This window comes from Tamandua tetradactyla, chromosome 16 (genome assembly GCF_023851605.1).
Source record: "Tamandua tetradactyla isolate mTamTet1 chromosome 16, mTamTet1.pri, whole genome shotgun sequence".
NCBI classification, from domain to species: domain Eukaryota; kingdom Metazoa; phylum Chordata; class Mammalia; order Pilosa; family Myrmecophagidae; genus Tamandua; species Tamandua tetradactyla.
Genome location: NC_135342.1, coordinates 42,254,016 through 42,276,607, shown reverse-complemented (window position 1 = coordinate 42,276,607; position 22,592 = coordinate 42,254,016). Strand labels below are relative to the sequence as shown.

The following is a 22,592-nucleotide window of genomic DNA, read 5'->3' as shown; positions in this document are numbered from 1 at the left end:
AAGTCTGAAAGGCTGATTGGAAGCTCTCTGTACACAATATCTTGATATATGGGCTTTACTTTGGGTGAATTAACCCTTTATTTAGAGGGTATTTCTTTTGGAAGGTGTTTTATCTGAAGAAACTTCTTTGCAGCTTGGATAATTTTCTTAGGCAGTTTCCTGAAAAGATTTGTTAGACTTTTCTGTATCCAGTAGTCACATGCACTGTAGTTTCAGTAGTGTTGATTCATGTGAATTCAACCGTACAGTTACTTATGTTAAACAGAGTGGAATCACTTATATTAACAGACAGCAAGAACGTTCCAGTTCCAGATAAAATAAAGTAAGCACCTCCCACCCTGTTACTCCTACTGAGTACAGCAATAAAACCTGGACAGAATGCATAGAGCAGCTATTTGAGGATTCTGAAAAGTAAATATTAGCAGGCAGAATTTACCCCCTCTGTTATCCCCTAGCTTAAACTCAACACAACTCAACTTGGATGTGGAAGCAGACACAGAGCATGGAAAGAGCACCCTGAGAAGCCCCCTGATTTTGGCTCAAGAAATAGAAAAAAGAGCACCTAATACTTAACAGCATGGAAATCCCCTGGGTTTTTTTTTTCTTTTTCTTTCTCCAATCTCTCACACCCCAACCCTCAAACAATCCCATGATGATAGCAGCTAGTGCCTGCAGGAGCCAAAACTGTGAGGGTGAAGTTATCGTCTGAAGAGGATGGGACCAGCCTCCATTGCTTTTTCTATCTTTTGGCTAGACCCAGGCGCAGTTGCAGAAGTACAAGGCAAAGTGAAGTAACCAAAGCCCCAGCTTTCTGACTAGAGAATCAAAAGGAAAAGTCTCGGGGACCAGAAAGTACAAGGATGATGATGATCAAAGGGGGAACTTAGGAAAGTGGCCCTATGAAGTTGTTTCTGATCTCATTTTTAAGCTACATATGTATGTCTCCATCCAAATCAGCATAGTAAAGAGTTTGGGGTACTGAACTAACAAGACCACCATCCAGGTCCCAGAATCCACTGGCACACATGGAGACAGATCCAAATAACACTGCAGAGGCTTTAACAACTAAACCACAGCCCACAGAAGGCAGCTTATAACTTGCAGCCTGGATCTAAGTCATTATCTGCTAAAACAAGTGTTGACATTTGACACAGGATTTAAACAGGACTCAGAGTCTCATGACATAATACTCAGAATGAACAGGATTTATAATCCAAAATTACTTGGCATATGAAGAACCAGGAAAATCTCAACCCACATGGGAGAAGACAGACACCAATACCAGGATGACACAAATGTTACAGTTATCTGGCAAAGACTTTGAAATATATGTTATAGAAATACTCCAAAAGGCAATCACAGATACTCCTGAAATCAATTTAAGAAAATATAAAATTTCCGCAGAGAAATGATCTAACGCGAATAATATCAGTATCAAAAAGGTAAAAATGATTGGGTGGACAGAGCTTCAGGGACCTGTGTGATGACAACAGAAGGTCTAATATTCATACTATCAGAGTCCTAGAAGAAGAAGAAAATGTGGTACTGAAAAGATATTTGGATAAATAATGACTGAAAATGTGGGAAATTTTGGCAAAAGTTGTAAATGTACATTCTGAAAGCCCTAGTGAACAGTAGAAACCCAAAGAATTCCATACCCAGACACATCATAACTACACTTTGAAAACCGAAAAGAAAAAAATTACAAAAGCATTCAGAGAAAAACACGTTCATGTAAGAGAACAACAATTAGAATGACTACAAATTTCTCATCAGAAACCATGAAGGCCTGAAGAGAGTGACACAGTATTTTTTAAGTGCTGAAAGTAAAGGACTGTTAACTCAGAATTCTCTATCCAGAGAAATTATCCTTTGATAATGAAAGTAAAGTATACTGTCAGTTGAACTAAGGAGAAATTACTGCCAGCAACCTGCTCCAAAAGAAGTACTTCAGATGTAAATGGTAAATATCTGGGTAAATTTAATTAGATTATATTCACTTCTTGAGTTTTTAAAAATGAGCTTGATGTTTGAAAGCCAAAAGTATAATATTGTCTGAAGGTGTTTAGATTGTATGTACATGTAACACATAAGATAGTTATAACATGTAAGGAGGAGAGGGGAAAGGAACCAAGGGTTAAGGAACCTATATGATGATAATAAGGTTTATACTTTTCTCTTGAAATGGTAGAATACTGATTCGAAGTGGACTGTGAAAAGTTGTTAAATTGCAATTACTAGAGTGACCACTAAATAAACTGTACATAGATACATAGTCAAAAATGCAGTAGATAAATTTTTAAATTGTAATACTAATAAATATTCATACAGTCCAAAAGAGAACTGGAAAGGGGGACCAATATTAAAAATAGGGAACAAACAGAAAACAAATAAAATGGTAGACTTAAATGCAAAATTATCAATAATTACATGGATGTAAATAGTTTAAAGACGGACTGTCAGAATGGGTTTGAAAAAAACTAAGCTGAACTACATGCTGTCTTCATGAATCTCATTTCATATACAGTGATATTAGGTAGGTTGAAAGTAAAAGGAGAGAAATATATATACTGTGCAAATAGTAAAAGAAAGTTGTAGTGGGAATGTTACTATCAGATAAAGTAGCCTTCAGAACAAAGGAAATTACCAGAGATAAAGAGGGTTGCTACATAATGAAAAAAGGGTCATTTCATCAAGAAGATAGTGCTGAATATGTATATAGTTAACTGTAGAGCTGCAGACTATGTGAAGCAAAACCTGGCAAAATTGAAAGGAGAAATTGAAAAATTTACAATTACAGTTGGAGACGTCACCCTTCTCTAAACAATTCATAGAGCCATTAGAAAATCAGCAGGATATGAAAGAACTCAGCAACACCATCATCCAGACAGGTTCTAATGAACATTTATAGAACCCTCACTCAACAGTAATAGAATATATACTTTTCTTAAATACCTACAGGTCATTTCCAAGATAGACGATATTCTGGGCCGTAAGATAAATCTCAACTTAAATAGACTCGATATCACAAAGAATATGTTCATCCATCATGAGAAGTCAAACTAGAAATCAATAAAAGATAACAGAAAATTTTAAGAAAATTTCATTAGTAATTTTTTAATTCCCAGAAGAGAAATCTCCAGGGTCAGATCATTTCACTGGAGAATTCTATGAAATGCTGTAGACAGAATTAACATCAATTCTATACAGTCTTTTTCAGAAAATGGAAAGGGAGAGAACGCTTTCCAACTCATTTGTAGTCAGTATTACCCTGATGTAAAATCACACAAAGGCAATGCAAAAAAAATAACTGCAGACCAAAAAATACCTCATATGTAGAGATGCAAAAAACTCTTAAGAAGATATTAGCAAATAGAGTTCAATATATAGAAAGAATTATACACCATGACAAAGTGAAGTTTATTCAGGGATGCAGGACTGGTTCAGTATTCAAAAATATTTTAATGTAATACATCATTAACAGGCTAGAGAAGAAAAATCACATGGTTATTGCAATTGATTCAGAAAAGCATTTAACAAAATTCAACACTCATTAATTATAAAAACTCAGAACACTAGGAATTTCCTCAGTTATATCTAACATACTTAATGGTAAAAAGCTAAAAATGTTTTCCCCCTTAAATTAGAAACAAGGCAAGCATCTCACCACTTTTTTGGCATAGTACTGGAAGTTCTAGCCAGTGCAGTAAGGGCATGAAATGGAAATAAAAAAACATGCAGATCAGAAAGGAAGAAATATTTGTAGGTGGCATGATTGTCTGCATAGAAAGTACCTATGAATTTACCAAAAAATGACCTAGAGCTAATAAGTGAATTCAGCAAGGTCTCAGTATACAAGATCAACATGCAAAAACCACTTTTGTATGCTAGCAGTGAACACATAGAAACCAAAATTTGAAATGCATTAACATTTGCAGTTGCCCAATGTAAAAAAAAGAAATACTTAGGTATAAATCTGGTAATATGTGTATGGGACTTACATGCTGAAAACTAAAATACTGATGAAAGAAGTCAAAGATCTAAATAAATGGAGATATAATATGTTTGTGGTTTGGAAAACTCAGTATAGTAAGAATGTCACTTACCCTTGAATAATTCCTAACAAATCCCAGGAAGATTTTGCAGACATAGCAAGTTTATTCTAAAATTTATTTGGAAAGGTAAAGGAAGTAGAATAACTAAAACGATTTTTAAAATAATAATAAAGTGGGAGTGATTATTCTACCCAATTTTAAGATTATATAGTTACGTTAATCTAGACTATGGTATTGGTGAAGGCATAAATACACAGATTGAATGAACAGAATGAGGAATCCAGAAATAATCACATAAACTTTGTTCTAGTTTACTAGCTGCCGAAATGTAACACACCAGAGACGGACTGGCTTTTAATAAAAGGGGATTTATTTTGTTAGTTCCTCAGAGGTAAGGCAGCTAACTTTCCACTGAGGTTCTTGCTTCTGTGGGAAGGCACAGGGTGATCTCTGCTGGCCTTCTCTCCAGGCCTCTGGGTTCCAACAGCTTTCCCCGAGATGATTCCTTTCTGCATCTCCAAAGGCCTGGGCTGAGCTATGAGTGCTGAGATAAACTCTGCTGAGCTGCCTGGGATCTATGCTAGGTTGAGCTCTCTCATTTACGCACCAGCCAATTAAATCAAACATCATTCATTGTAGTGGGCAGGCCTCCTAGCCGACTGCACATGTGATCAACAGATGAGGTTCACATGCCATTGGCTCATGTCCCCAGCAGTAGAACTAAGCACCTTCACCTAGCCGAGTTGACACCTGAATCTAACTACCACAAACTTTTTTACAAAGATACAAGAACAGTTCAATGATAAAAGGACAGTCTTGCCAAGAAATGGTTCTGAATAATTGGACATCCCTAAACAAAAACATGAGCCTCAACCTAAACCTCATATCTCATGTAAAAATTAAATCAAGGGTGCATGGGTAGTTCAGGGGTAAAATTTTCGCCTGCCAGGCAGGAGACCAGTGTTTGATTCCTGGCCCATGAACCTCCCCAAACAAACAAACAAGCAAGCAAACAAAACAAAAACAAACAAAAATTCAACAAATGGTGCTGCAGTAACAGGATACTCACATGGGAAAAGAATGAAATATGACCCTACCATACAGCATACAAAAAAAAAAAAATTAAAATGGATCATAATTTTAAATGTAAAATTCCAAAAGTTTTAGAAGATAATATAGGAGTGACTCTTCAGGACCTGGGCCTTGGTGAAGCATTCTTTGACATAACACCAAAAGCACTGCCCATAAAAGAAAAAATCAGTACCTTGGACTTCTTTAAAATTAAAAACTTTTGTTCATAAAAAGATCCTGTTAAAAGGATGAAAGACAAACTGTGATTGGGAGAAAATATTCACAAACAACATACCTGACAAAGGACTCATATCTAACATTTATTAAGAACTTTCAAACATCCACTCAGGAAATGGACAAAAGGAATGAACAGATATTTCACTGAAGAACAACATAGAACAGCTCAAATAAAAAGCAGTGGCAATACCAACTGCTGAAAAAGATATATAAGAAACTGTATTTGTCATACAATACTGGTGGGAATGTGAAATGGTACAGCCATTTTGGAAAGCAGTTTGACAATTCCTGAAATAACTAACCATACACTTTCCGTACAATCCAACAGTTGCCCTCCTGGGCATTTATCACAGAGAAATCAGAACGTAATTCCACATAAAAACTGTACACAATTGTTCATAGCACCTTTATTAATAATACCCCCAAACTAGAAACAACTAAAATATGCCTCAGTAGGTGAATGGCTAAAAAACTGTGATGCATCTATACCTGTTAACAAGGAATGTACTATTGATACATCCAATAGCTTAAATGGATCTCAAGACCATTAGGCTGAATGAGAAAAACCACTTTCAAAAGTTAACATACTTTATCATTAGATTTATTAACAATTTTGAAATCACAAAGTTATACAACGGTTAATGGTTGTCAGGGCTTAGAGAAGGTAGGGAGGCTGTCACTGTAAAAGAGATCATATAACTTTGCTGTTTTTGGTATTGTACAATTGTTCTTTTCTTCTGAGGGGAGGAAGGAGTGGATTTGCTCACTTGTTTCAACTTCTGCCTCAAATAGCAACCCAATTGCTAAAGAATATAATTCCTTTTGTATCTCTTTTAGCTCTCCTTCTATAAAATTTCACTAGAAACCCACCTTACATTAGCTTTATATCTCAGAACAGCAGTACTAACCAGCATTCTCTGGTTCTTTATACTTAGGTCTACATTAAAATAGTCTTCTGGTCTTTTTTGGAAAGCAGACATAAATTATATAGCATATACATTGTCCAACCATTTGGAAGGTTTTATTTTCATTAAATTATTCTTGTTCTTTTTTAATGTCTTCGAAATATCAGTTTGTTCAGTCTGGAAAACAAGAATAATAATAGCAAAGCAAAATTCAAGGTTCATTCTCGAGTAAATCATTTGACTTTTTATGTCATAGTAGTAGTAAATGACTTCCTAGGGTACCAAAAATGTTTGTCTTTCAGAGATGTAAATAAATCTATTCTTGTGATCATTCATTGTTCAGTTTGGCAAACCCCCAGTATCACGTTTCAAGATACTCAGTTGAGAATTTTACAAATACCTCTGCCTTCTAGATTTAGATGCAAAGATGTCAGTTCCTCTGAAGACATTTAAGCAGTATTTAAAACATGGCATTTTTTCCCCAGATTTACAAACATGCTTTTTTTTTTCTAATTAACGGAAAAAAAGAAATTAACCCAACATTTAGAAATCATACCATTCTACATATGCAATCAGTAATTCTTAACATCATCACATAGATGCATGATCATCGTTTCTTAGTACATTTGCATCGGTTTAGAAGAACTAGCAACACAACAGAAAAAGATATAGAATGTTAATATAGAGAAAAAAAATAAAAGTAATAATAGTAAAAAAAATAAAAACCTATAGCTCAGATGCAACTTCATTCAGTGTTTTAACATGATTACTTTACAATTAGGTATTATTGTGCTGTCCATTTTTGAGTTTTTGTATCTAGTCCTGTTGCACAGTCTGTATCCCTTCAGCTCCAATTACCCATTATCTTACCCTGTTTCTAACTCCTGCTGGACTCTGTTACCAGTGACCTATTCCAAGTTTATTCTCGAATGTCGGTTCACATCAGTGGGACCATACAGTATTTGTCCTTTAGTTTTTGGCTAGACTCACTCAGCATAATGTTCTCTAGGTCCATCCATGTTATCACATGCTTCATAAGTTTATCCTGTCTTAAAGCTTCATAATATTCCATCGTATGTATATACCACAGTTTGTTTAGCCACTCGTCTGTTGATGGACATTTTGGCTGTTTCCATCTCTTTGCAATTGTAAATAACGCTGCTATAAACATTGGTGTGCAAATGTCCATTTGTGTCTTTGCCCTTAAGTCCTTTGAGTAGATACCCAGCAGTGGTGTCGCTGGGTCGTATGGCAATTCTATATTCAGCTTTTTGAGGAACCGCCAAACGGCCTTCCACAGTGGTTGCACCATTTGACATTCCCACCAACAGTGGATAAGTGTGCCTCTTTCTCCACATCCTCTCCAGCACTTGTCATTTTCTGTTTTGTTGATAATGGCCATTCTGGTGGGTGTGAGATGATATCTCATTGTGGTTTTGATTTGCATTTCTCTAATGGCCAGGGACATTGAGCATCTCTTCATGTGCCTTTTGGCCATTTGTATTTCCTCTTCTGATAGGTGTCTGTTCAAGTCTTTTTCCCATTTTGTAATTGGGTTGGCTGTCTTTTTGTTGTTGTTGAGTTGAACAATCTCTTTATAAATTCTGGATACTAGACCTTTATCTGATATGTCATTTCCAAATATTATCTCCCATTGTGTAGGCTGTCTTTCTACTTTCTTGATGAAGTTCTTTGATGCACAAAAGTGTTTAATTTTGAGGAGCTCCCATTTATTTATTTCCTTCTTCGGTGCTCTTGCTTTAGGTTTAAGGTCCATAAAACCGCGTCCAATTGTAAGTTTCATAAGATATCTCCCAACATTTTCCTCTAACTGTTTTATGGTCTTAGACCTAATGTTTAGATCTTTGATCCATTCTGAGTTAACTTTTCTATAGGGTGTGAGATATGGGTCTTCTTTCATTCTTTTGCATATGGATATCCAGTTCTCTAGGCACCATTTATTGAAGAGACTGTTCTGTCCCAGGTGAGTTGGCTTGACTGCCTTATCAAAGATCAAATGTCCATAGATGAGAGGGTCTATATCTGAGCACTCTATTCGATTCCATTGGTTGATATATCTATCTTTATGCCAATACCATGCTGTTTTGACCACTGTGGCTTCATAATATGCCTTAAAGTCAGGCAGCGCGAGACCTCCAGCTTCGTTTTTTTTCCTCAAGATGTTTTTAGCAATTCGGAGCACCCTGCCCTTCCAGGTAAATTTGCTTATTGGTTTTTCTATTTCTGAAAAATAAGTTCTTGGGATTTTGATTGGTAGTGCATTGAATCTGTAGATGAGTTTAGGTAGGATTGACATCTTAATTATATTTAGTCTTCCAATCCATGAACACGGTATGCCCTTCCATCTATTTAGGTCTTCTGTGATTTCTTTTAGCAGTTTTTTGTAGTTTTCTTTATATAGGTTTTTTGTCTCTTTAGTTAAATTTATTCCTAGGTATTTTATTCTTTTAGTTGCAATTGTAAATGGGATTCGTTTCTTGATTTCCCCCTCAGCTTGTTCATTACTAGTGTATAGAAATGCTACAGATTTTTGAATGTTGATCTTGTAACCTGCTACTTTGCTGTACTCATTTATTAGCTCTAGTAGTTTTGTTGTGGATTTTTCCGGGTTTTCAACGTATAGTATCATATCGTCTGCAAACAGTGATAGTTTTACTTCTTCCTTTCCAATTTTGATGCCTTGTATTTCTTTTTCTTGTCTAATTGCTCTGGCTAGAACCTCCAACACAATGTTGAATAATAGTGGTGATAGTGGACATCCTTGTGTTGTTCCTGATCTTAGGGGGAAAGTTTTCAATTTTTCCCGATTGAGGATGATATTAGCTGTGGGTTTTTCATATATTCCCTCTATCATTTTAAGGAAGTTCCCTTGTATTCCTATCTTTTGAAGTGTTTTCAACAGGAAAGGATGTTGAATCTTGTCAAATGCCTTCTCTGCATCAATTGAGATGATCATGTGATTTTTCTGCTTTGATTTGTTGATATGGTGTATTACATTAATTGATTTTCTTATGTTGAACCATCCTTGCATACCTGGGATGAATCCTACTTGGTCATGATGTATAATTCTTTTAATGTGTTGTTGGATACAATTTGCTAGAATTTTATTGAGGATTTTTGCATCTATATTCATTAGCGAGATTGGTCTGTAGTTTTCTTTTTTTGTAATATCTTTGCCTGGTTTTGGTATGAGGGTGATGTTGGCTTCATAGAATGAATTAGGTAGTTTTCCCTCACTTTGATTTTTTTGAAGAGTTTGAGGAGAGTTGATACTAATTCTTTCTGGAATATTTGATAGAATTCACATGTGAAGCCGTCTGGTCCTGGACTTTTCTTTTTAGGAAGCTTTTGGATGACTAATTCAATTTCTTTACTTGTGATTGGTTTGTTGAGGTCATCTATGTCTTCTTGAGTCAAAGTTGGTTGTTCATGTCTTTCCAGGAACCCGTCCATTTCATCTAAATTGTTGTATTTATTAGCGTAAAGTTGTTCATAGGATCCTGTTATTACCTCCTTTGTTTCTGTGAGGTCAGTAGTTATGTCTCCTCTTCCATTTCTGATCTTATTTATTTGCATCCTCTCTCTTCTTCTTTTTCAGTCTTGCTAAGGGCCCATCAATCTTATTGATTTTCTCATAGAACCAACTTCTGGTCTTATTGATTTTCTCTATTGTTTTCATGTTTTCAATTTCATTTATTTCTGCTCTAATCTTTGTTATTTCTTTCCTTTTGCTTACTTTGGGATTAGTTTGCTGTTCTTTTTCCAGTTCTTCCAAGTGGACAGTTAATTCCTGCATTTTTGCCTTTTCTTCTTTTCTGATAAAGGCATTTAGGGCAATAAATTTCCCTCTTTGCACTGCCTTTGCTGCGTCCCATAAGTTTTGATATGTTGTGTTTTCATTTTCATTTGCCTCGAGGTATTTACTAATTTTTCTTGCAATTTCTTCTTTGACCCACTCGTTGTTTAAGAGTGTGTTGTTGAGCCTCCATGTATTTGTGAATTTTCTGGCACTCCGCCTATTATTGATTTCCAACTTCATTCCTTGTGATCCGAAAAAGTGTTGTGTCTGGTTTCAATCTTTTAAAATTTGTTAAGACTTGCTTTGTGACCCAGCATATGGTCTATCTTTGAGAATGATCCATGAGCACTTGAGAAAAAGGTGTATCCTGCTGTTGTGGGATGTAATGTCCTATAAATGTCTGTTAAGTCTAGCTCATTTATAGTAATATTCAGATTCTCTATTTCTTTATTGATCCTCTGTCTGGATGTTCTGTCCATTGATGAGAGTGGTGAATTGAAGTCTCCAGCTATCATGGTATATGTGTCTATTCCCCTTTTCAGTGTTTGCAGTGTATTCCTCACGTATTTTGGGGCATTCTGGTTCGGTGCCTAAATATTTATGATTGTTATGTCTTCTTGTTTAATTGCTCCTTTTATTAGTATATAGTGTCCTTCTTTGTCTCTTTTAACTGTTTTACATTTTAATTCTAATTTGTTGAATATTAGTATAGCCACTCCTGCTCTTTTCTAGTTGTTATTTGCATGAAATATCTTTTCCCAACCTTTCACTTTCAACCTATGTTTATCTTTGGGTCTAAGATGTGTTTCCTGTAGACAGCATGTGAAGGATCCTGTTTTTTTTTAATCCATTCTGCCAGTCTATGTCTTTTGATTGGGGAATTCAGTCCATTAACATTTAGAGTTATTACTGTTTGGATAATATATTCCTCTACCATTTTGCCTTTTGTATTATATATATCATATCTGACTTTCCTTCTTTCTGCACTCTTCTCCATACCTCTCTCTTCTGTCTTTTTGTATCTGACTCTAGTGCTCCCTTTAGTATTTCTTGCAGAGCTGGTCTCTTGGTCACAAATTCTCTCAGTGACTTTTTGTCTGAGAATGTTTTAATTTCTCCCTCATTTTTGAAGGATAATTTTGCTGGATATAGGAGTCTTGGTTGGCAGTTTTTCTCTTTTAGTAATTTAAATATATCATCCCACTGTCTTCTAGCTTCCATGGTTTCTGCTGAGAAATCTACACATAGTCTTATTGGGTTTCCCTTGTATGTGCTGGATTGCTTCTCTCTCGCTGCTTTCAAGATCCTCTCTTTCTCTTTGACCTCTGACATTCTAACTAGTAAGTGTCTTGGGGAACGCCTATTTGGGTCTAATCTCTTTGGGGTGCGCTGCACTTCTTGGATCTGTAATTTTAGGTCTTTCATAAGAGTTGGGAAATTTTCAGTGATAATTTCTTCCATTAGTTTTTCTCCTCCTTTTCCCTTCTCTTCTCCTTCTGGGACACCCACAACACGTATATTTGTGCAATTCATATTGTCCTTGAGTTCCCTGATACCCTGTTCAAATTTTTCCATTCTTTTCTGGATAGTTTCTGTTTCTTTTTGGAGTTCAGATGTTCCATCCTCCAAATCACTAATTCTATCTTCTGTCTCTTTAAATCTATCATTGTAGGTATCCATTGTTTTTTCCATATTTTCTACTTTATCCTTCACTTCCATAAGTTCTGTGATTTGTTTTTTCAGTTTTTCTATTTCTTCTTTTCGTTCAGCCCATGTCTTCTTCATGTCCTCTCTCAATTTATCGATTTCGTTTTTGAAGAGGTTTTCCATTTCTGTTCGTATATTCAGCATTAGTTGTCTCAGCTCCTGTATCTCATTTGAACTATTGGTTTGTTCGTTTGACTGGGCCATATTCTCAATTTTCTGAGCGTGATCCGTTATCTTCTGCTGGCGTCTGGGCATTTAGTCAGATTTCCCTGGGTGTTGAACCCAACAGGTTGAAAGATTTTTCTGTGAAATCTCTGGGTTCTATTTTTCTTATCCTGCCCAGTAGGTGGCGCTCGTGGGACACATTTGTCTGCCGGTCCCACCAGTAAAAAGTGCTGTGGGTCCTTTAACTTTGGAAAACTCTTGCCATGGGTGAGGTTCGCCAGCCGAAGCGGCTTGGAAGAGTGCCAGCCAGCCCGGGGGTCTGAACACGGGAAGGGTCGCCGGCCCCTGCAGCCCGTGAGAGCGCCCGTCCAAATTTCCTAGTTGGCCCGGGGCTTCAAGCGTGGCGGGAGGGCGCCAGCCGCCGCTGCCCGGGAGAGTGCACCGTTCCCAGCCGGACCGGGGAGTCACGTGTTTGAAAGGGACCTCCCCAGTCACCGTTCTCCGCTGCCTGGGGATTTCCGATCCAATTCTCTCAGTTGGTCCGGGGGGCTGCGCGTGGTGGGGGCGCCAGGTGCCGCAGCTTGAGGGGACCGCCTGCCCAATTCCTGCCAGCTGGCCCGGGAAAGAGGAAGGGAGGGACTCCGGCCGCTTGCCGCCCCGCCCGGGGAACCCTGCGCCCCTCGGCCATCTCACCGGAGCGGGTTCTCTCAGCCAGTCAGCCGTTCCAGGATGGGGTACGCTGTCTTTTTTATCTCTTTCGTGGCTCCGGGAGCTGTTCTGTATCGTTTCTACTCCCCTAGTAGCTGTTCTGGAGGAGGAACTAAGATCCGCGCGTCTTACTAAGCCGCCATCTTCTCCGGAAGTCCCAACATGCTTTTGATTTGTATAAAACCACCTTGACATTTGTAAATACACATGTAAGTTAATATGTGCTGTAAGGAGCTTTTGTAAATTGATCTAATTTCCTGTTGTCTCTTTACAGGAGTACATTAAAGGAATCTGTGAACCCGAACTAGAAGAAAGAGAATGCTACCCCAAGGCCATGCACTGCATTTTTGTTGGGGCACAAAGCCTGTTTCTGAAGAGCTTGATTCAAGATACCTGTGCTGACCTCTGCATTTTGGACATTGGCCTTCTTGGCATTAGAGGGAGTGCTGAGGCTGTGGTCATGGCTAGGAGTCACATTCAGCAATTTGTAAAGCTCTTTGAGAACAATGAGAACCTACCCAGCAGTCAAAAAGAATCAGAGGTGAAAAGGGAATTTAAACAATTTGTTGAAGCCCATGCAGACAATTATACAATGGACTTGTTGATTTTGCCCACTTCCTTGAAAAAAGAACTGTTGACACTCACACAAAGTGAGGAAAATCTGTTTGAAACAGGAGATGATGATGTTCTTGAAATTAGAGATTCTAAACAAACAGAGTTTACACAGGATCCTGCTACAGGACTGAATATTTCCAGAGATGAAATTGTTTTGCAGGAAGATGCAAGAAATAAAGCAGGGACTCCTGTTTCTGAGCTTACAAAACAAATGGATACAATTTTTTCTAGTTCCCCAGATGTACTTTTTCCGATAAATGGCCTAACCCCAGATGAAGAGGCTCTTTCCAAAGAGAGAATTTGTAACAAAAGAAGATTTTCTGATTCTGAAGAAAGACATACCAAGAAGCAGTTTTCTCTGGAAAATGTTCAAGAGGGGGAGCTTTTACCTAATGGTAAAACATCAGCCGGAAGCATAATCATTGACCTGTCACATTCTTCTATTGATTCTGAAAATTTAGGTCCAGATTTAAAAGACACTACTGAGGAAATGGAATACAACATCCTTGTAAACTTTTTTAAAACCATGGGCTATTCCCAAGAAATTGTAGAAAAGGTCATTAGGGAGTTTGGGCCATCTACTGAACCATTATTGCTCTTAGAGGAAATTGAAAAAGAAAATAAAAGGTTTCAGGAAGACAGAGAATTTTTACCTGCTACTATGTATCCAGAGACCAACAAAACCAAAAATAAAGGCATTTGTAACAGCATAAAGGAGCTAACTATGGATTCCACTCCAAAGAAAACACAACCTCACTCACAGCAAAATGTGGTAGAAAAAATTTCTCAGCTACCATTCAGAGTAGAATCAAAACCATGTACCTCAAATTGCAAAATTAATACCTTCAGAACATTGCCAGTAGAACAGAAACAAGAAATCTGGAGTTCAAACCAGAACTACATTTGTAACAATCTTGAAACTGATGGCCTTTTAACCTCTGTTGCCCCTTCAAGCCCCAAAGAAGTTGTCAGTTTTGTTTCAAGGGGAGCTACAAGACACCAGCCTAGAATTCCAGTTTTTCCTGAAAATGGTTTGCAGGAAAAACCCTCGCTTCCAAATAATATGAAGTCTGCCTGTGAAAGCCATTCAAGATGTTGTAGCTCTCCTCAGTCTAAGTCAAATTGTCCACCCCTTTCTCCGCCGATGCCACCATCCCAGCTGCTACCTTCAGTTGCTGATGCACGGTTGGCAGGACCATCTGATCATCTTGATTGCTCAGTTACGGGGGTTCAGAGATTTCGTGATACTCTAAAAGTACCCTACAAGCTAGAATTAAAAAATGAACCAGGGAGAACGGATTTGAAACACATTGTTATTGATGGGAGCAATGTTGCAATTACGTAAGTCCACTCTTTGTAAATTATATTATACATTTTGGGTGCTTTTTGTTTGTTTGTTTGTTTATGTTTTTGCATGGGCAGGCACTGGGAATCGAACCTGGGTCTCTGGCATGGCAGACAAGAACTCTGCCACTGTGCCACCATTGCCCTATATTATAATTTTTAAATAGGGCTTTCAGCAGTATCTCAGAACCACATGTATTTATAGGAGCAACACTGTGTATCTGATTGATCTTTAGCCTTGTCTGGAAAAAAAAGAACTGGTTGGAAAGGTTTTGTTCTATCTTCTGGAGTTGTGAACTTGGCTTCCACCTCCTGACCTTGTATTTCTGAAGGCAAGAAATGATAGAAAATTCATCTTTTTGTATCCCATTTCCCAATGATTAGCACTATAGATAGAAATTTTTTATTCATTGGGTTCTTAATACCAAAAATACCATTAGTTCTGAATATGAGGTTGGCGCTTAAGACAAAAAAAGAGACTTTTATGTCTTTTTTATGCCAGAATGTGTTAGGGTTCTAGCCCATGAGTGTACAGTATGCTAAGTGGGAGGTGCTTCAGTTATACTCCTGTTGATAGAAGGATAACAATTTCCTTTCTAACGAAACTAGTCCATTTGCGCTTTCTTGTGGACTTTTGCTCTTACTAGCATTTTGTGTATTTGCTTTTAGTAAAAAGAGTCAACCAATAAATTTGAATTAATCTTCTTAGTAAGGATTGTCATTTTACACCTGTGGTATGGAATTTTGGTTTTTTCTCCAGGGGTACAGTTTAATATAGTGGTTAAGGAGAATGTGAAGGTTGAATCAGAATCCCCGCTCCACTGTAGAACAGCTATTTGATGTTGGGTAGGTAATTTAATCCTTCTAGGCTTCAGTTCCTGCACTCAGTAGCCTTTGACCTGTCCTAAAGGACATCTTTATCATTCCATTTCAACAAAGGTAAACTTTTCTAAATTAGTGAGGATTTGTGTGGCTCTTTTCTGAGGAGTTCTGAAAGATTGATTAATGCTTTGAGTTTTTAGACATATCTGGTGAGATTGAAAAATAAATTTTATTGCTGATATATACATTCTTAGGTATTTTTGATATTTTGTTAAGTTTTTTGTTTTGAGACTTTTGTACAAATACACAAGAAAAAAATATATAATGGATCCCAATGTGTTCCTCACACAACTTTAACAGTTATCAACTAAGGGCCAGTCTTGTTTCATTTATACCCCCACCTACTTTCCCTATATTATTCTGAAGGAAATCTCAAAAATATCATTTAATCCATGAATATTTTAGTATATATTTCTAAAAATATAAAGACTTTCGCTTTTTATTTTTTGTGTGTGCTATACGACGGGGTTTACATTTCATTCTTTTTCCATGTGAGTATCCCCTTATTGCAGCACATTTGCTGAATTTTTGTTTATTTGATTTTTTTCATTTGTTTGTTTGTTGGAAAGTGCATGGGCCAGGAATTGAACCCGGGGTCTCCCACATGGCTAGGCAAGAATTCTACCACTGAACTACTCTTGCACCCCCAGCTTTTTATTTTTTGAATGAATTATGACACTGTTTTTCTGTCCACCTGCACCCCCCCACCAAAAAAAAAAAAAATGCCAGCATTTTAAAGTCTGAAGGCAGGCATTTAAAATATGTAATATACTTGTCTTCATTTTCAAATAATACTGTTTATTGTCATTTCTTTTTTTTTTTTTTTTTTGGCAGTTATATTCAGGGGAAATCCACAGCTACATAGCATTACCTAAGTAAAAATGTAAAATGCAATTTCAGTCACCCACATTTCGAGCCCAGCACCAGTTCCTCATTGTAACGATTTCTTGAGCCAAATGGTGGAAAAAAATTTAGGTCATTATTGTGAGTAATATTAATCCTTTTTCACTTTTCTATATATGGAAAGATTTCCCAAATTGATGTTCAAAGAATAAGAAATGCAAATTAACATAGAATGAGAATGATGTGACGCTGTTCAGAAAACTTTTTGGAGTGGTAACTAGTATGTTTCTCACAGGTTGGGGGGGCCAGTCACTATTAGAATTTGGGGTGGTATTGTGTATCTAGCTCAGGTTGTTTTGTCTATCTAGTTCTTCATATTTGGACAGTAGCCCTCCCACCCCATCCATTGTTGTGACATCCCAAAACAGTCCTATGCACTTCCTAACACCCCCTATGGTATAGTACCGTATCTTTTGAAAACTGCTAAAAGTTCAGTGAGGACATAATTTTTTTGAAAGCTGATAACTTCAGGGGGATTTGAATTTTCTTTGAATTCAGAGGTGCCAGTTTAAAAACAACACTTTTACAAAAGGATGTGTTACTCTAAGAAGATAGACATCTACTTAATTAATGTAGATTAATCTGAAAATAACAATAATTAAAACGAGCCCTTATTCTAAATCATTTACTCCAGTATTAAGTCTGAATTAAGTTAGACTGTAAATTTCATGCAGGGAGTGATTTGTGTCTGTTCTGTTCACTTGAACTGTCCCCAGTGTCCATGCTACCTGGCATTGAGTGGGCGTTCATAGAGATCTGCTGAATAAATGAATGAATGAAAGTTGGAAAAAGATTAGAGTTTTTTTAAATAACTTCACTGCCCATTTGCAACTTCAAGATTGCTATTCCAGTGATCAACCTAGATTAAATTTTAACTGAGGCCTTATATTGAATTCAGCAAGTATTCAACAAGTTTTAATGCCTGTTATGTGTCAGGTACTGTACTTTTTGTTTTAAAACCTAATCTTCCCACCAATTTTGTGAGGTAAAGTAATCTGCAATTTATATATCATAAAATGGAGGCCCAGAATGTTTTCAAATTCTTGTCCAAAGTTACACAGATAGGAGATTTGGGACCATAATGTCTGGTCCCAAAACTACCATTCCATTCTTCTCCCACAGAGGCTGAGGTTGGAATTTTCAAGCCTTGGCAATGTTAGTGTTGCTTAAGCTCTGCTGAGTAAACCTCACTCATTTGACTGGCTGGTAGGGGAAGTGGTTAAAAGGAAACTTGAGTCCTTAAGCAATAGAATCTTTTGGTTTAAATCCCACCCTAAAGCAGCTGATGACCACCTGTCCCCACATTTCTGCAAAGCTTTTATTTACTTACATAGCATATCTCTTACTCATGGTATCTCCTGCTCATACACACCTATGAGAAATTCCGAACTACCCTCCTTTCTGCTGTGGAGTTTGTATATCTACTCAGTTTTCTCCCCTCACCACCAGGAATGAGTCAGATGATGAGTAAATGGAAATTATTTGTGGTATGTGGCTAGACATCACAGTGGTAGCCAAATAACCCATGGGCTCTGTCAATCTGAAACTGTAGCTTTAGAACACCTGACTTAGCAGGATTGATAATTTTCCACGAAGGTGAGGTTTGCCCCTTCACTTCCCCAAATGATGTATTTTAATCATTTTTTGTGTTAGTCTTTCTAAAGCAGAATTTCATGGCTATTTTTTTTTAATTTTTAATTTTAAAAATATGACAAAGAAACACAAATATTCTTAATATATAATCATTCCGTTCTACATATATAATCAGTAATTCACAATATCATCACATAGTTGCATAATTCATCATCATAATAATTTCTTGGAACATTTGCATCTATTCAGAAAAAGAAATAAAACGAAAACAGAAAAAAAAAATTATACATACCACACCTCTTACCCTTCTCTTTCATTGATCACTAGCATTTCAAAACTAAATTTAACATTTGTTCCCCCTATTATTTATTTTTATTCCATATGTTCTACTCCTCTGTCGACAAGGTAGATAAAAGGAGCATCAGACAAGGTTTTCACAATCACACATTCACATTGTGAAAGCTATATTATTATACAATCATCATCAAGAAACATGGCTAGTGGAACACAGCTCTGCGCTTTCAGGCAGTTCCCTCCAGCTGCTCCATTACGTCTTGAATAACGAGGTGATATCTACTTAATGCATAAGAATAATCTCCAAGATAGCCTCTCGACTTTGTTTGGAATCTCTTAGCCATTGACACTTTGTCTCATTTCACTCTTCCCCCCTTTTGGTTGAGAAGATTCTCTCAATCCCTTCATGCTGAGTCTCAGCTCATTCTAGGATTTCTGTCCCACATTGCTAGGAAGGTCCACACTCCTGGGAGTCATGTCCCACATAGATAGGGGAAGAGTGGTGAGTTTGCTTGTTGTGTTGCCTGGAGGGAGAGGCCACATCTGAGCAAAAAAAGGAGACTCTCTTGGGGTAACTCTTAGGCCTAATTTTAAGTAGGCTTGACCTATCCTTTGTGGGGTTAAGTTTCATATGAGCAAACCCCAAGACTGGGGGCTCAGCCTATAGCTTTGGTTGTCCACACTGCTTGTGAGAATATCAAGAGTTCAACTAAGGGGGGTTGAATTTTCCCCCGTTCTCACCATTCCCCAAAGGGGACTTTACTTTTCCACTCACTGATCAAATCACTCTGTTCATGGCTGTTTTTATTAAGTGGAAGCTATGGAAGGAAATTGCTCTCCTGGGTAACTCAGGGAGGGTTTTCTTCACCACACTGCCCTGTCTGGTTGTGTGATGGCCATGAGTTTTTCTCAGATGTCTGTCACCTATCTTTCCTCCACTTCGGACACTCCTTCTAGTCAACTGCCTGCTGTAAGACGGGAAACAACCAGATGATGGACTTGGTAATATTCATATGGAAACAGGCATTTCTCTCTTGAGAACCTACATATGTGGCGCCCCAGGTCAGATGATCATTCTGATGCCCTTGGAGCTAGGAACATCTGGAAATAGAGAGGTATTTGTCTCTTGAGTCAAAATAAACAGCTGATCTGAGTCTGCCTATCAGTATGCTACAGAGCTTTGATTGCAAAGGGGCTGGGAACCAGTGATGATAAAGCACATTGCTCCTGGTCAGGATGTGGAAATCGACATAGGAAGGGTCCTTAGTGGACCTTCTGTGTTATTTTGAGAACAGTGATTTGGCTCCACTTCATTTTTTTCTGTAGTTTTATATTCTAGATTAATCTATATGTTCTCCAGAATTTTGAACCACTGTTTTTATTTCCAAAGCAACTCTAGCGAGTTTTCAGAATATCAAAAGTGATATCATCTGATCACTAAGGATAACACTTTGGGGATTAGTTTAGAGCTATATTCTAGAAATTCCATTCTTTTCCCCTTTCAGTTTATTAAGGGTCCAGGGCAGGAGAATTTCCCTATCTGCACTTCCCTCCTTTTTCCTCAGTGACCTGGTGGAATGGAACTGTGTCCTATTGTTCTGGGTTTCTATCGTCATCAACGGAAGCATTTGAGAAAAACGGGTAAAGGAGTACATGTACCTTTTTATCTGATAAGTAAGCCAAGGAGGCACTTGACAAGTCTTTTTACTTCCTTTCTCTGAAGTCTTCCTTTCAAGGACTAAATATATGTGTTCTGTGGTTTTTCTAAGAGAAAGCTGTTGGATTTGGGATTTTCATGCTTGGGCTGTTGCTGACATTGTCTCTAGGCCTGTCCTTGCTGTTAAGCAATTAGAGTGATTGGTGGTTTAATCATTTTAAAGATTAGAAGAAAAAAAAACTTCCACCCCCCCCCCAAATAACTGTTCCCAGTCTTCTTTCCAGTAAGAAATATAAAAGAAAGTAAGAAGCATTATGTTCTTGCCATCCTTTAATGCTTTTAGATAAATAAACCACTACTGGATTTATTTAATCAAGAATAGGCTTGTTAATTGAATGTGTTTTCTGGGGTATAGCTTATGCCTGTGTAGTCTGTTAGTAATGGTTCGTTGGAAAGAGAGGGGCTTTAGAAAATAAAAAAAAAAAAACAAAAGAGAGAGTGGGCTTTGGCCTCTTAAATGGAGGGGTTTCTGAGCAGCTCTTCTGAATCTTTTACTATGTTAGATGTTTGTCGAGTTTCTAGCCCATTCCTGCTTCCAAATGTAGGTTTAGTTGGGGTGACAGGACCTCTGTGTGGTGGTACAAAGGGCACTGTCCTGGGAATGAGGAAGCCCGAGTCCAGTCCCAGCTCATCCAGGTTGCTCTGTCTCAGTGCTTTGTTCTTTGTATGTCTAAGTGGAATATAAATTCTATCCCATCCCCAAACTACTGTGATTCTAGTGCACAGTGCAGGAGAGGGCATCAGAGGGGCGAAAGGGAGCTGATTGAAAGGAAGGGACTGATTCTAGAGGAGGCTTCATAGTGGAGGAGGGACTGAAATTGAGTGCTGAAGGAACTTCAGAGGAAAGCTGGGGAAAGGAGAAGAGACTTGCACACAAAGAAAAAGCTCAGGGTCCAGAGGTGACATGGCAAGACCACCAGGCCTAAACTGAGAGTGTGTTCCCACGTGGCAGCAAAAAGTTAGTTCACTTTGCCCAGATCCCTTCTGACTACTCAGGTGTGGAGGGGAACTCCTAGCCAGTCAGAGGACTTTGTCTAGAAGGGCGGGTGCCAGTGAAGGGGTAGAGGAGGATCAAAGTCCTCATGACTGCATTTAGAGGTCAATCTGAATGAAGTTTAAAGGTTGAGTTGGAATTAGGAGAAACTGGATTGGACTTGGAGCATGTCATGCCGAAGGTGGCAGGGATTTGAAGTGAACAGCCACAAAGCAGCGTGTGACGTGGCCTAAAGATAGAAGACTGGTCTGAAGATGCAGAATTCAGAAACATTGGAATGTAGGTGATCACTGAGATAGTGAACATGGATTATGCTGATTTCATAAATGACAGCATCCCAGTTTTGGATTTTGATCATTTTTTATTTTAAATATTTATGGGTTAATAATGCTAATAAATGGATTACCACCTACAGAATTTCAAACTTTAAAAAATTCTTTCTTCCCCTCAATTTATGGAGAATAAAATTTAAATATTTTTCCTAGTTTCTTTTGAAATTTGTTACCAGTTCTTTTTGGGGGGACTGTGGTATGTGTGCAGTTTTTAATCCTCTATGCCAGAGGTCACAAACCGTGGGCCAAATCCAGCCCACCACCTGTTTTTGTAACTGTGGAACACAGCCACACTTTTTCATTTGTAATAGTTTCTGGTGCGTTCCCACTTAGAACAGCAGAGTTGAATAGCTGAGGCAAAAACAGTGTAGCCCACAAAGCCTGTCTGGACCTTTCCGTAATTAAAATTAAAATCGAGGTAAACAAGTATTCCCATGAAGTTCAAAAACTGCCTTCTATTATGACAGCACATCCAATTAAATCAACTGACCAAAATACAAGAAAAATCATAGAACTCTGTTAAGAATTGCATATCCTACAGTGGATCTTATCAAGCTTTTCAAAGTGCAAACCATACAACTTAATGTCGAAGTAAAAATTTTGTTTTAATTGTTTCTTTGATATGTTTTACCTTTTCGCTTTTTTTATGGTGAAACTTAACATGCTTTAAATGTGATAAACTAAAATGAATTTTACTTATTTTCTTATAGCCATGGTCTGAAAAAGTTCTTTTCTTGTCGTGGAATTGCAATTGCAGTTGAATATTTTTGGAAGCTTGGCAACAGAAACATCACTGTATTTGTCCCACAGTGGAGAACCAGGCGTGATCCTAATGTCACAGGTGAAGCAAACTGATTTTTCCGGATTTCTAATTAGTTAATGAATTGGCTTATAATTGCAACACACAATATTTAGACAAGTGCCATGTGGCATAGGTTTTTAAAACTAAAATTGTGAATTAGTTGCACCCATAAATTGCCAATTCTGAAATCTCGAACTTCTGTGTTGTTTCTCAATGATACTCTAAATCTAAGAATTATCTTAAAACGTCAATTGAAGAGTGTGTTACGGCATAGAAAATCCTTGGGGGTGGGTAGCATGGGAATTTAATATAGTTGTTAATGTTAAAAAAGTTATTTTGGAGCCACTATATGTCACAAAAAAAAATTTTTTTTAACTTTTTGAAAATTACATAAAGCAAATTAAGCATATCTTTCTATTAGGCTGGGTTTCTGACTGTTTTTAACTGC

At 37.5% G+C, this 22,592-nt stretch overlaps 1 protein-coding gene across 1 annotated transcript in view; it reads left to right on the top strand.

Moving 5' to 3' along the window:
* Window positions 1–22,592, top strand: part of N4BP1 (NEDD4 binding protein 1) — an 80,883-nt gene that overhangs the window by 44,928 nt on the left and 13,363 nt on the right. The window contains exons 2-3 of the mRNA XM_077132355.1: window positions 12,943–14,624; window positions 22,053–22,183. Of these exons, the coding sequence (XP_076988470.1) occupies window positions 12,943–14,624; window positions 22,053–22,183 (1,813 nt within the window). The remainder of the gene's footprint in view (window positions 1–12,942; window positions 14,625–22,052; window positions 22,184–22,592) is intronic.